Consider the following 14,674-nt stretch of genomic DNA (forward strand, 5'->3'; position numbering starts at 1 on the left):
TGGACGTTCAGCTACTAGGCCGTGGACACTACCAGATCGAGTTCGAGACAGCCCAGAGCGTGGCCAAGGTCCTAGCCATGAGTCCCCTTGACATCAGGGGCGCTCGGGCATTCTTCAGACCTTGGCAGCATGGCTTTTGACCCAACAGCGGCCGAGCACGGAGAGCGCCTTTTCCATGTTACAGTTTGCTTCCCTGGACTCCGCCATGAGTACCTTCCGCTCCTTTCTACGCTAGGAGCATTGGTAGGTTCGTTGCTTGAGACTGGCCCCACAGCAGCTTCAGTGGTGGCCAGAGCAGCTGAGCTACCTTCGGTCAGAGTTTTGGTCCCGAACATCTCCTCCCTTCCGAAGGTCATTCAGCTACCTAGGATAGGGGGGGGATGGATTGATCAGAGAGTGGAGTTTTCGGGGCTCCCGAACCAGTGCTTTATCTGCAGGCAGGTCAGCCACCTGGCCAAGGCCTGCCCTCGTAGGAGACCCCGACCTTCACCGCAGCAGCAGGCCCCCGATGGCCCGCCCACAGATGCGGCTCGGCAGGCAGCCTCCGGGACACCTGCTCAGCCCACAGAGACCTCGGAGTGGCAGCCTGGACAAGGGCGCCGTCGAGGGAGACAGCCCCAGCAGCACGCCCAGAGACCGATGCAGTAGCAGCCACAGTCTCAGCATCACTGGGTTCCCATGAGGAACAGCTTTACTCCCCTACAGGAGGAGACCCCAGCGCCGACTGAGGACCAGGAGATGCCAGCACCCCCTCCTTCGCCCCCACCCCCCCCCCATTCCCCCCTCCCGCCTCGCTTCCACCTTCGCCTCCTCCCGTCCCCGCTCCGGTTTTGGCAGCGGCTCCTTCTCCACCCCCTTCTCCCCCCCCGCTCGCCTCAGCTCCCCGGGAGGCCCTGGCAGTTCCCTGGCGTTCACCTGCAGTCCGGCGGACACTAAGCACCGACCTTGCTTGAGCACCGCGGAGGAGACTTACCATGCCGATTCGGGCTTCACGGATATCCTCTATCCGCAGTCGGCTGAGTCATCTCGACACTAGACAGCGCTCGGAGGCTTTTGATTATTCCTTCACACGGCTTTTTGGAGCGGAGGGCCCCCATGAGCCAGCACCCATCAGAGTTCATGTAGTGATACCTCCGGCCCCAGGGGAGGAGGCACTTGATTCAGCGGTGGCCTTCTCATTCCCTCTCTGTGGCCCTAGCGACCGGGAGTGGACTATGGATCTCGCTCTTAGCACTTTGAAGACTCAGGCAGTTGGGTTTTCTCACCATGTGAGCGATCTAGAGGTGACACACGTGATAGGCCGACTATGGGAGTTGGCTCATTTTTTCTTTGATCCCGGGAGTGTGGATGCCTCCGGGATTCAACATTTGGTGGTTCGCATAGTGGCAGACTTAGCACGCGACCCTGGATATGTATGCATACACGAGGTTGCTTTGTCTGAGCGGGAGGCAGTCGCCATGGGACACAGCCACTGGCGCCTGGTCCGAGATTCTTGCAGCACACCGGGTGGGCAGATTCGCAGCCACTCGGATGGGGACTATTCTCCATCCAAGCCGCTTGCGAAGGCCTGCCGTACGGCTGAGACAACCTCCACCTCAGCAAGCCATCCATGAGGATCATCTCATGGAATGTACAGGGCCTTGGCGGCGCACACTATATACGTTATCGTGGTTGCTTGAGGCAGGAGCTTCAGAGATGCCTGGTTGGGGGCAGTTGATATTTTGATGACGCAGGAGCACCATTTGGGTGAAAGCAGGATCCGGAGATACGGTTCGGTGATGCCTGGTAGATGGGAAACCTTTTGGTCTGCAGGGTTTGGCTCCTTGGGTGGACAGGGAGGAGTATGTATGGTCATTGCGGATGTATGGCGGCAGGCCATTGTGGATCGCGGGATCATTGTGCCTGGTAGAGCATAGTATGTCATTCTGAGGATGCATGATGAGCTCTTTGGCGTGCTCAATGTCTATGCGCCCAACCATGCTAGTGCCAGAGCAGAGTTCTGGACCCAGGTTACGGATGCATAGCCATAGGCCGCACATTGGTGTGTTGGGGGAGACTTCAACATGCTTGAGGACCCGGCCGATAGGGTGGGAGGCAGTCATGTTACAGTGCACGGCACGGAGCTTGCAGCTTGGGAGCGATTTTGCATGACACTGAGGATCACTGATGCATGGCAGCATGAGGCTTTCTCCCGCTCTCAGGACAGTCTTAGTTTCTCTCGGTCGGATCGCCGGCAGGGAGGGACTAATCTATCACGAATTCATCGCTTCTATGTGGGTGACAGGTTAGGGGAGCGAGGGGGCTCCGTTGGCATTCTCGCTGGCCACCTAAGAGGTGCAAAACCACCTGTAACCGCCTACAGAAGTGCACAGCGGGCTGTACGCAGGGCACAGCCGTCAGCTGTGGAGGAGGTGGCGTAGCCATCTGGCAGCAGCCACCTGGTGATGCAGCCGCCTAGTGAAGAGCACAGAGGCCTGTACAGGAAGAGAAGCATGGGCGGTCAGCAGCTGTAGACAGGCACAGCCGCCTGTGGGCTGCAAATGGGAGAGTGATGAAGCCGCCTGAAAGAGATGGAGCAGGAGCTGCCTGTATGCAAGGCACAGCCGCCGCCAGTATGCAGAGCACAGCAGCCTTGTTGGTGGTGGAGCGCACAGCCGCTATGCCGAGTAGGCAGCCGCCTGCTGGAGGGTGGCACACAGCCGCCGGCAAGAGTGGGCAGCTGGCTGGAAAACAGGCGCAGACACCTGCAGAGGGCACAGCCGCCTGAGGAGATGGGGAAACAGCCGCCTGGATGTAGGAGACGCCTGGCTGCAGTCTGCGCTGCTTGTAGTGCAGAGAGCAGCCCGGTGGAGAATAAGCACAGCCACGTACATAAACCACAGCCGCCTGCTGTGAGAGGAGCACCACCCGCTTGCAAGGGAGGCAGCCTGTTGGTGAACAAGCGCAGTCGTCTTGCTGGATGTGAAGCGCACGATCGTGTATGTTTTTAGCAGAAGGGTGGTCGCCATCTTTTGAAGGTGTTGGAGGGGAGTTCCACGACCACAGCTGGCCGGCTCCCCACGTTTGCATGGGGGCGGCCAGCTTCATGGTGGTGTGGGTAGGTGACCATGCACCCACCCCCACACACACAAAAGTTAAGTGTGGCTCCCCACCTTGGCCCCTATGTGGGTGCCCATTTTTAAGTGAATGTGAACATACAACCTTATAAAACAAAAGGTTAGAGAATAAACTATTAAACCAACATGTGCAATACACTTACCACCTGTTCACACGCAACAAAACTCGTCAGAAAACACAGCAAACTTCACGACTCACTGGCAGGTGTCCCCGCTCAGTAAGTGACACATCAAGCAGGCAAACACAAAAATACAAGTCATGCGAAAACAGTTTAAAACATGCAAAACAAGAGTGCATGTGCAAACAGTATCATGGACATATCTCCCGTTCATGGAACAAGTACAAAATATCTGTCGGGCACAAAAATGGCACGACGTAAAACATAAATCTTGGTCTTCCTATGGAGTGACAGTCCCATAGGTAAGACACAGTTCCGGGCACGAGCCTCCCTATGGAGTGACAGTCCCATAGGCAAGACACGGCACAAATACTGGCTCTTCCATGGCGTGACAATCCCATGGATAGAACACAATCCAGGTCATACACGGGTGGCACCAGTCTAGCTCCCGTCCATGCAACACCTTCCTGCTAACACACGGGTGGCACCAGTCTGGCTCCCGTCCATGTCAAGCAAAAATAATGGCCTCTTCACATGAGACACCGGCCTGGCCTCAAGTGAATGAGACACAAAAACTAGACATGGATCAAATGGTCGGCCAATTGGTGACACTTACTCAATCTGGCCGCACACCACACATGACCAGTCTATCGGATGGATGTTAAGAGTGCCTTCCTAAATGGCATTCTCGAGGAAGTGGTCTATGTTGACCAACCTCTAGGCTTCCCGCTCCAAGGGTATGAGGACAAAGTCTTCCGCTTGCATAAAGCTCTTTATGGACTTAAGCAAAGTCTCCCCGAGCGTGGTATCATTGAATCAACAAATTTTTACGCAACCAAGGTTTTCAACCATCTCACTGTGATCCCAACATCTATATCCACAGATCACGGGATGGTTTGCTATCTAGTACTGTATGTCGATCATCTCATCATCTCTAGATCACATCATGCCAAAGTGGCTGATATCATGGCACAAATGAGACGAACTTTTGAGATGACTGATCTTGGTCTTCTCTCATATTTCCTTGGCATGGAGGTGGTCCAACATCCTGATGGTATTTTTGTGTCACAACAAAAGTATTGTCTGTTGGGTATAAAGTCCCAGTTTCGCCTCCAGACCTTGATCATCGCGTAGCTCTTGTCGAGAGCTTCGCGGCCATATATTTACTTGTACATTTGGCCCTCATTTGGGCCTTGTAAAGGCATTCTTTGTATTTGGTCCGCCGGGCGCCCCATAAGTTGGGCGCCCGCCCATACCCTTGTATTACTATAAATACGAGGTCTCCCTTGAGCCTCAATAAGACATTCAAGATATTCTTGAGCATTGTGTGAGTTCTCTCTCTCTCTCTCACTCTCACTCTTCTCTATCTCCTCTGCACTTCCTTGGCTAAGGCTCTTGTGTTTGAGTCATTCTCCTCCAACAACTGGGGCTGCTGGCTGCAGCCCTAGCTGCTGCTGATGGCAGCCGTACAGCAGGCAGAGAACAAGACCACAGAAAACGCTGCTGTTTACAGCAGCGCAGCACCAAAAACGCAGCAATGGAGTGCAAAAAAAAAACGCAGCACAAGGGGCAGCAAGGGATAGAAGAAACGCAGCACAAGGGGGCAGCAGAGGGAGAGAAAAAACGCAGCACAAGGGGGGAGCAGAGGGAGAGAATAAAAAAAAACGCAGCACTCTAGAAAGAAAAACGCACCATCTTGATGATAAAAAGGGAGGTGTTTGACGATCCCGTAGTCAACTGGTATCAGAGCTATGGAGGGAAGCTGTATGCAGAAGCTATGGAGTTAGAGGTGTCTTCCACCACTTGACTACGGGATCGTCAAACACCTCCCTTTTTATCATCAAGATGGTGCGTTTTTCTTTCTAGAGTGCTGCGTTTTTTTTTATTCTCTCCCTCTGCTCCCCCCTTGTGCTGCGTTTTTTCTCTCCCTCTGCTGCCCCCTTGTGCTGCGTTTCTTCTATCCCTTGCTGCCCCTTGTGCTGCGTTTTTTTTTTGCACTCCATTGCTGCGTTTTTGGTGCTGCGCTGCTGTAAACAGCAGCGTTTTCTGTGGTCTTGTTCTCTGCCTGCTGTACGGCTGCCATCAGCAGCAGCTAGGGCTGCAGCCAGCAGCCCCACGACTACCAGCAGCAGCCAACGCTGCTGCCAGCAGCCCCACGACTACCAGCAGCAGCTAGGGCTGCAGCCAGCAGCCCCACGACCACCAGCAGCAGTCCGGGCTGCAGCCAGCAGTCCCACGGCCACTAGCAGCAGCCGTCTTTGCCTCACGGCCCTCCAGCAGACGGGATCTTCGAGCAACACCAAAGACAGCAACTTTCTGCCCCTCGGCGAGTTTACATCGACATCTGGTGATTCTCTTACGACGTCACCTTCACTTGAAGTTGTTTCATCAATCTACGAGCATCCTACAAGTCAACCCATATCTGGTACATAACATCTTGCTATTACTTACTTTCTGAAGTGTCAGTTTGATAAGTCATGGCGTCTACAAGTGATCTTAAGGGTCTACTAGAGATTAAGAAGTTTGCAGGCACTGGGTTTGATCTTTGGAAGGTGAGGATTCAGAATATCCTCTATCTGCGGGAATGTGATACTGCACTTGAGCAGTTCAAACCCGCTGCTATGACAGATGATGAATGGGGAATCCTGAACAGAAAGGCCGTTGCCTATCTCCAGATGGCTGTTGCTGATGAGGTTCTTGTAGACCTCAAAGGGCTGACAACAGCCTATGCCGTTTGGGAGAAGCTGAGAAGCACCTATGAGATCACCACGCCAGTGAACCAGGTACATCTCATCAGGAAACTCATGAATATGCAACTTGATGATTCTAAGAATGCAGTAGAGCATATTACTACTTTCACAGGGGTGCTTAATCAGATGCAGGATTCTGGATTGCCTGCTTTTGATGATAAGTTGAAAGCTATCTTTTTGCTCACTACTTTGCCTGACTCTTGGGAAACACTTGTGGTGTCACTTGGGACAAATCCCAACCTAACTTTTGATGGAGTCAGGGGTGCTATTCTCAATGAAGATATCCGGAGGAAGACCTCAGAGACTAGCGGTTCAGCAAATGTCTCACGAGGAAGGACGACCAAGCGGGGAAATACTACTACCAATTCAAAGGGTAGAAGCAAGAGCAAGGGCCAGCAGTCTGATGTTACATGCTACCAGTGTGGTCGTAAAGGCCACAAGAAGCCAGATTGCAAATTTTACAAGATGGAGCAAGACCGGAAGAAGAAATCCAGTCATTCAAATGACAAAAAGAAGGAAAAAGAGAGTAATTCCAGCAAAGCAGAAGAGTTTGAAAAGGACAAGAGCAAGGCCAATGTGGCCTCTGGTGTTGTCATAGAGGAACTGTCTGACTCAGATGATGTGCTATGTGTTTTTTCTGCTAATGCACTTGATGTTCATAACTTGCATGTCACAGAACCAGATGTTATTCATGCCTTGATGTATGAATCTGATGTGCTTTCACAGACTTGGATTATTGACACGGGTGCCTCTTTTCATGTAACTCCTATCAAGGAGTGTTTTGCAACTTTCACTGCAGGCTCCCGAGGAAAGGTGTTCTTGGGGAATGATCATGCTTGCAATATTGAAGGTATGGGCACCGTGAATTTGACTTTGCAGGATGGTAGTGAGTTTGTGCTGCCAAATGTGAGGTATGTTCCTGGTTTGAAAACCAGTCTCTTGTCTGTGGGCCAGCTTGATGCCTTGGGATACACGGCCATATTTGGAAATGGCACATGGAAATTGACCAAAGGCACAAGGCTGATTTCAAAAGGATGCAAGAAAGGAACATTATATAGCCTTCATGGTCAGGCTTTGTCTGGTAAGTTTATTGCTTTTGCAGAGGTACGCTCCCACATGGAGCTTTGGCATAAGAGACTTGGCCACATGAGCCAAAAGGGTCTCTCCATTTTGTCCTCTTTGAACAAATTTGATGCAAAAGGAAGCAAGCTTGATTTTTGTAATGATTGCTTGTATGGGAAACAGAATAGGAGTTCTTACTCCTCTCGTGCCTCTCGCAAGGCTGAAAAGTTGGACTTGGTCCACTCTGACATATGCAGCATGCCCATTAAATCTAAAGGTGGTTCAAAGTACTTTGTGTCTTTTGTGGATGATCACTCACGAAAAGTATGGATCACTTTGTTGAAATCTAAGGATGATGCTTTTGCTGCATTTCAAAAGTTTTATGCATTTGTTCATACTCAAACAGGAGTGAAGATTAAATGCTTACGCACTGACAATGGGGGTGAGTTTGTTAGTACTAAATTTCAGAAGTTTTGTGATGATAATGGCATTAAGAGGGAACTTACACCCCCCTATAGTCCCTCTTCAAATGGTGTGGCTGAAAGGTATAATCGTACACTGTGTGAAAGAATTCGATGCATGCTGTCCACAGCTAATCTCTCTCAGGATTTTTGGGGAGAAGCCTTGAAAACTGCAGTTCATGTTTGCAATCGATCTCCACACACAGCTTTGAAAGGTGGAATCCCTGAGGAGGTTTGGTCTGGCAAACCGTCCTCATATGCCCACTTACGCATCTTTGGTTGTGATGCATATGTGCATATCCGCAAGGAAGACCGGAACAAGCTTGATGCTAAGTCCGAGAAGGGCACCTTCGTTGGCTACGGTGATGAAGGTGAGATGGGCTACCGTGTGTGGTTGCCATCAACCAACAAAGTGGTTCGCAGCCGGGATGTTGTATTTTATGAGGCAAAGCTGCTCCGTAATGTTTGTGCCTCTCATGGTGATCAGAAAAAGGTCAAATTTCAGCAAGGGCAGCCACCCATTGATGCTGAAAATGAGCCCCAGGATGCTTCACAAAGGGCTGAAGATAATGAGTCTGTGATATTTGAGCCAGAAGAGGTTGGACAGCCGCTTCATGCTCCTGGAGGTGTAGGGCAGCAACCCCTATATGCTGAAAATCAGGCTGTTCGTGAAAACCCGCAGCCTTTTGATGCTGAAATTATGATTCCTCCCGATATTGACCCCCAACCAGCCAATGATCATTGGGTACGGAGGTCTACTCGCTTTCGGAGGGAACCTCAGCGTTTTGATCCCTCTTTGCAACATGTTTTGCTTACAGATGAGGGTGAGCCTCTTACTTTCAAAGAGGCTAAGTCTTGTGAACTCCGAAACAAGTGGGAGCATGCTATGCAGGAGGAGATTAAGTCTCTACATGCAAATGACACTTGGGACTTGGTTGAGTTGCCCAAAGGAAGGAAGGCTATTCCTAACAAATGGGTGTACAAAGTCAAGACAGTTGACGGCCAGCCTAAGTATAAAGCCCGCCTTGTTGCTAAGGGCTATGCTCAGAAGGAAGGTATTGATTTTCAGGAGGTCTTCTCTCCTGTGGTCAAAATGACCACCCTTCGTGTTTTGTTTGCTCTCACTGCTGTTTTGGATTTAGAACTGTATCAGATGGATGTAAAGACAGCTTTCTTACATGGTGATTTAGATGAAGAGCTGTATATGAAGCAGCCTGAAGGCTTTGTCATTCCTGGCAAAGAACATCTGGTTTGTAAGCTGAAGCGCAGTCTCTATGGGCTGAAACAAGCCCCGAGGCAGTGGTACAAAAAGTTTGATGCTTTCATGCTTAACCAAAAGTTTAATCGTAGCCATGCAGATCATTGCTTGTATACTAAAACTGATGCAGATGGCAGCCCAATGATACTTGTGCTGTATGTTGATGACATGCTTCTTGCAGGGAAGAATAAGAGCATTTTGGAAGCTCTTAAGGACCAGCTGAAGTCAGCTTTTGCTATGAAGGACTTGGGTTCAGCTGAACATATTTTGGGTCTTCGGATTAGACGGGACAGAGCACAGAAGTTGCTTTTCCTCTCACAGGAGAAGTATATCCAGAAAGTCCTTGATAGATTTAACATGGCTGATTCTAAGCCTTTGGGTGCTCCATTGCAGCCCTATGTTAAACTATCCAAGGATGATTGCCCAAAAGATGATGATGCAGCCAGTACTATGCGTGGGATCCCTTATGCTTCTGCTTGTGGATCTCTTATGTATGCTATGGTTGCTACACGGCCAGACATTGCTCATTCAGTGGGAGTAGTCAGTCGTTTTATGTCCAACCCGGGCAAAGCACATTGGGATGCTATAAAGTCTATTTTGAGGTACTTGAAGGGGACACAGAAGAAATGCCTTATGTATGGTAAAGGTCCACTTGAGGTGCAGGGTTATTGTGATTCAGACATGGCAGGTGATTCTGATACCCGCAAGTCTACTAGTGGGTACATCTATACTCTTGCAGGTGGTGCTGTTTCTTGGTGCTCTAGACTCCAGAGGATAGTAGCACTTTCTACTACTGAGGCCGAGTACATCTCCGTCACAGAGGCTTCTAAGGAGGCCATTTGGTTAGCACGCCTTGTCACAGAGTTTGGATTACCAGAGAGGGCTCCGGTCCTTGGTTGTGATAGCCAGAGTGCCATATACCTGGCTAAGAATGCCATGTTTCATGCTCGTACCAAACACATTGATGTACGGTACCACTTCATCAGACAGGTGCTAGATGATGGCTTGGTCAGTTTGGTCAAGATTGGCACTCATGAGAACCCTGCAGATGCTCTCACCAAAAGTTTGCCAAAAGCACAGCTTGATATGTGTCTACAGCGGGTGGGAGTTACATAGCTTAGAGGAGCTTCACTGGCCCTTTAAGTGGGAGGTTGTTGGGTATAAAGTCCCAGTTTCGCCTCCAGACCTTGATCATCGCGTAGCTCTTGTCGAGAGCTTCGCGGCCATATATTTACTTGTACATTTGGCCCTCATTTGGGCCTTGTAAAGGCATTCTTTGTATTTGGTCCGCCGGGCGCCCCATAAGTTGGGCGCCCGCCCATACCCTTGTATTACTATAAATACGAGGTCTCCCTTGAGCCTCAATAAGACATTCAAGATATTCTTGAGCATTGTGTGAGTTCTCTCTCTCTCTCTCACTCTCACTCTTCTCTATCTCCTCTGCACTTCCTTGGCTAAGGCTCTTGTGTTTGAGTCATTCTCCTCCAACATTGTCTTCAACTCATTACTTCCTGCTTTCTTGATGGTGCTATCCCTGTGGCTCCCCCATTGGATCCAACCATCAAACTCTCAAAGAAAGAGGACTTACCTCCACATGAAGAGCGAGCCTACCGCCAAGTGGTTGGAAAACTCATATGGCTCACAAATTCTTGGCCTAACATTTCCTATTGCACATCCATTTTAAGTCGGTATTTCAATGCTCCTAAGGGGCCACATTGGAGTTCAACGAGGAGGGTTGTTCGCTATCTAGCAGGTCATAGTCACAAGGGACGGACCCTTGGAACGGGGGGACGCCGTCCCGGGAACACTGTGGGACGGGGACGGACGGACGTTCCCAGCTGGGCGTCCCTCACAAGGGACGACGTTCCAGGGACGGATCCAGGTGGGGACAGTTGTGGGGGACGGCTGCATGGGAACGCCGCAGGTTACTGTTTGGACAATGGTCACATTTTTTACCTTTTTTTTTGGTTGTTTGGGAGGGGCTTTTCATGGGCCTTTAGCCTTGGCCCATAGGCCTTGAGCCTTTGAGGCTTTGGGCCTTGGCCTCTCTCTTGCCTCCCTCCCTATAAGAAGACACACACACACACACACTCCCTCTCACACTTCAAGCTTTAGCTTCACACACACACACACACACACACACACTCTCCCTCAAGCGGCAAGCCTCAAGGGCCAAGGTCTCAAGTTTAAAGCTCTCACACAAGCAAGCTGTAGCCTCTCAAGACACACACTCTCTCCCTCACACACACACTCTCTCAAGCTTCACACACACACACGCACACACCCCCCCACCCACCCTCACACTCAACTTCTCAAGTTCTCCCTCAACTTTCAAGGCTCAAGCCTCACTCCCTCTCTCTCTCTCTCTCTCTCAAGCTATCAAGTGACAAGCAGGCATCCATCATCCATGGCATCCTCCTTGTGGTAGTGGCTCTTCAAGTTCCAACTACCCGTAGAAGGACGACGGGATGGACATGGTGGGATGAGGTCAATCACACCCCATCCCCTCATGGAGGTGGTGCACAGCCATGGGCATGCAAGCTTTGCCCGTATAGGCGAGTGGGTGGTACTGACAAAGTAATTTTTAAGTGCCGTTCCTACCCCCGTCCCCGTTCCCTACTTATGGCCGTCCCCCGTCCCATTCCCGTCCCTGTCCCCCGTTACCGTCCCCCGTCCCTTGTGACTATGTAGCAGGTACCTATATGTTTGGACTTCACTACAGTCGTGGGATCACCCTGTGTGGTTACACGGACTCCGACTGGGCCGGTGATACCGATTCTCGGCATTCTCATGGTAGTTATTTGTACTCCCTTGGATCTGCCCCTTTCTCTTGGTCTACCAAGAAGTAGGATACTGTTGTAGGTTCTTCCGCTGAGACAGAGTATCGGGCCCTCTATGATGCCACCACTAAGGCTATGTACCTTCATCAGCTTCTTACAGAGATATGCGTTACCATTGACACCACACCGCTTCTACCATCTTCGTCGACAATCAGAGTGTGATTGCCCTCGCTGGCAATCCTATTTTTTCTAACCGTACCAAGCATGTGGATGTCCATTTTCATTTTACCACGAAACAGGTTGAGCTTGATACCATCAGGCTCATTACATTCCTACGGTGGACAACCATGCTGACATCCTTACAAAGTTCGTCAACCGGCCCATCCTCAAGCATCTTCACGAACGGATCGACATCAGTCCTCCACCATCACCCTCCGCATATTGAGAGAGGGACCATCCTCTCCTTTCGGATTTTTATCATTGTTGTATCGGGCACATGCGTCAGTGAAAACCCCGTGAGGGCACGGCTCATGTGAAAACCCATTGCATTGCATTTACCATCTTGCATCCCCTTTGCATAGCATTCTGTTTTTTGTGTTTGGAACGCATGTGTGAATGAAAATCCAAAAATGGGCATTCGTGCATGTGAAAACCTCTTGCATTGTGGCATGGATCCAGTACCGCCCAAACTCAAAAGATTCTACACATGTCGAAGAGCACATGATCTACACCCTCGACAAACCAAAGCCACATTCCTTTTCATGTTCCTCTTCAACCCCTTTTTTCCTCTTCTCTCATGGTCCCCTTTTGGCCTGAGAGGGGGGGTGTGAAAATATGCCCAAACTTGCTATTTTATCCAGCCCAAAAGGGTCTTTTTTTGGCATTTATTTGTCTTTGTTGCTGGCCGCCGACAGCTCTTCCTGACCGACCAGCAGCCCTACGGCGGCATATATATAAGAAACTCATCATAATTCAGCTACAACACACAGGAATATCATTGCTCCAAATCTGCTGCAGCCGGTGCTTCTTCATCTACAGGCAGCGCATCATTCCATTTCTGCTGCTGCTGGTGTTTCTTCATCTGCAGGCTGCGCATCACCTCATACCTTCTGCTGCTTCCAGTGCTCCATCCTCTACAGGCTGCGTTTTACTACAGCTACTGTCGGCCTCCCTCTCTGGATCAGAGCAGCGCTTGTTCTCAGGAGCTGCACTTCACCTCTGCAGTAGCCTTCATCTACAGCACATCAGCATTTATATCTACATCATATCAATGGGACAGCAGCCCCTCTGCTACTCATCATTGGGACAGCAGCCCTCTGCTACAGTAGAGCTTTCCAGCATTTTTACCTTGGCTCCTACTACCTCGGGATCGCGGCCCTCATCCACCATCATCAGGACAGCAGCCCTCTCTGCTCCTTTACCTCGACATCGGGACGGCAGCCCTCTCTGCTCATTTCTTGGGGGCAGCAGCCTACCATCTGCTTTGGATTGTGGCCTTCTCCACCCTCAGCATCAGCACAGGACAGCAGCCCTCTCTACTCCTTGAGAGTCTCACACTGAGCTCTTGTATTGGATTTGATCATATATACACTCACTCATTTCATGCTATGTTGATTTGCTCTGATCTCTAGTACATTTGGTCCTTTTGTCGCTTTTGGGTACTTTGATTGTTTCTCGTACTTGAATATTGATTGCTTGAGTATAGATTGCTTGTGAATTTCTAATATGTGATGAAAAAAGAGCCACAACACTCTAAGCTAGCATTGCTTCCAATAAAGTGACCATGCAACAAGAGCTTTGCACCATTAAGAGTGACATGGTGAAAAAGAAGGCACATACGCAGGCATTAAAGGAAGGTAGTTTTAAGTTGTTGGGAGCAGGCCCAAGAGAGAGACAAATTCAAGAAACTGATGGGAGCAAGTAAAGAAGACATGTAAAAATGATGCACTTACATGCAGGAAGACTTGCAACCTCAGCAGAGACATCGCATGGAACTCCAAGGTTTGTTAATGCACCACGTATCAGACCGCATGGGAAGTACAAATATTGGCCAGCTGCTCTTGCAGCCATCACAGCATTGTTTGTCATAGAATTCTCCACGGAAACTCCATCTCCACTATAAGTCGGCGAGTCTAAAGAAATATGCGTAAGCCAACGAAACCGGTTATCTTGTAGGACAAATACACCCTGCACCAATAAGAGAAGCCCATGCATTACACACTGGTTAAAGGTGAAATTAACACTAAAAAACATTTCCTTCCTTTGGCATCAAGTAATTAAATTGCACATACAAATATTGATGTAGCTTACACGATGATTTGTCTTCAAATTATCCACTTGTTTCTTGAAGATTTCTGCCCAAAAATCCTTGCAAATGAATTTGATTGCTTCCAGATGGTCTCCAAACCTAGGGCGCTCTTTAGTGTATCTGCTTCAAGAAAACAAGAGAGCCATAATTTGAAATTTGCTTTCACTGCATCAATCTTGGTGCATGCTGGTTGGGGCTAAAATAGGAGTCACCAAAGCTGCTCATGCATGCGAGGGTTACTAAGTAGGGGCACCACTGAAAAAAGCAGGTGCTTTCCCCCTTTTCATGCATCCAAAAGTGGCCACTCCTGGTTCATTTAAAGATTCGAGAGTAATTCCCTTTATTTTTTATGTCCTGCATTCTTATCTTTTTAGCTCTTTTCCTAATCTTTATTGATCCTTTCTAGAATCTTTAACCTAATTCTCCCTGCAGTTTTCAACCTCCATAGAGGTAATCTAGATAGAACTGACAAACATTGGCTGGTCTTTATAAGCGCTCAAAAGCTTCTCATAGTTCTTCTCAAGGAAGCACAAGACTCGAGTGTCAAGTCAGTCCTCTTAACCCATTGTGGAGAATTCAGCAAGTGTTCATCATTCAGGAGCATGTAGATGTCAACCATAGCAGTAGATGCATGTAGGACATATAGTACATTGCATATTGAAAGGGGGCCAGCCCTAAGGCTAGCCCCAAGAGGTGGCTAGCCTTGCAAGGGGTAGCCAACCTCTTGCCATGCTTACAAGACCATGTCGGCCAGGCCCATGTGGCTTGGGCCCCAGTCAGCCAAGTCAGGCAGCCAGCCAACCAGCCACCCGACCCAGTT

The 14,674-nt window shown here is 49.6% G+C and overlaps 1 protein-coding gene across 2 annotated transcripts in view; it reads right to left on the reverse strand.

Moving 5' to 3' along the window:
* The window catches only part of LOC147609704 (Transport protein particle (TRAPP) component), a 41,874-nt gene that overhangs the window by 16,134 nt on the left and 11,066 nt on the right, over positions 1-14,674 (reverse strand). For both annotated transcript variants that reach the window (XM_086786907.1, XM_086786906.1), the window contains exons 2-3: positions 13,857-13,974; positions 13,499-13,733 (exon numbers count right to left, since the gene is read on the reverse strand). In XM_086786907.1, the coding sequence (XP_086643033.1) occupies positions 13,499-13,733; positions 13,857-13,974 (353 nt within the window). The remainder of the gene's footprint in view (positions 1-13,498; positions 13,734-13,856; positions 13,975-14,674) is intronic.

The sequence above is a fragment of the Cibotium barometz genome, chromosome 50 (assembly GCF_041138505.1).
Source record: "Cibotium barometz isolate CiBa-2024 chromosome 50, ASM4113850v1, whole genome shotgun sequence".
Lineage (NCBI taxonomy): Eukaryota > Viridiplantae > Streptophyta > Polypodiopsida > Cyatheales > Cibotiaceae > Cibotium > Cibotium barometz.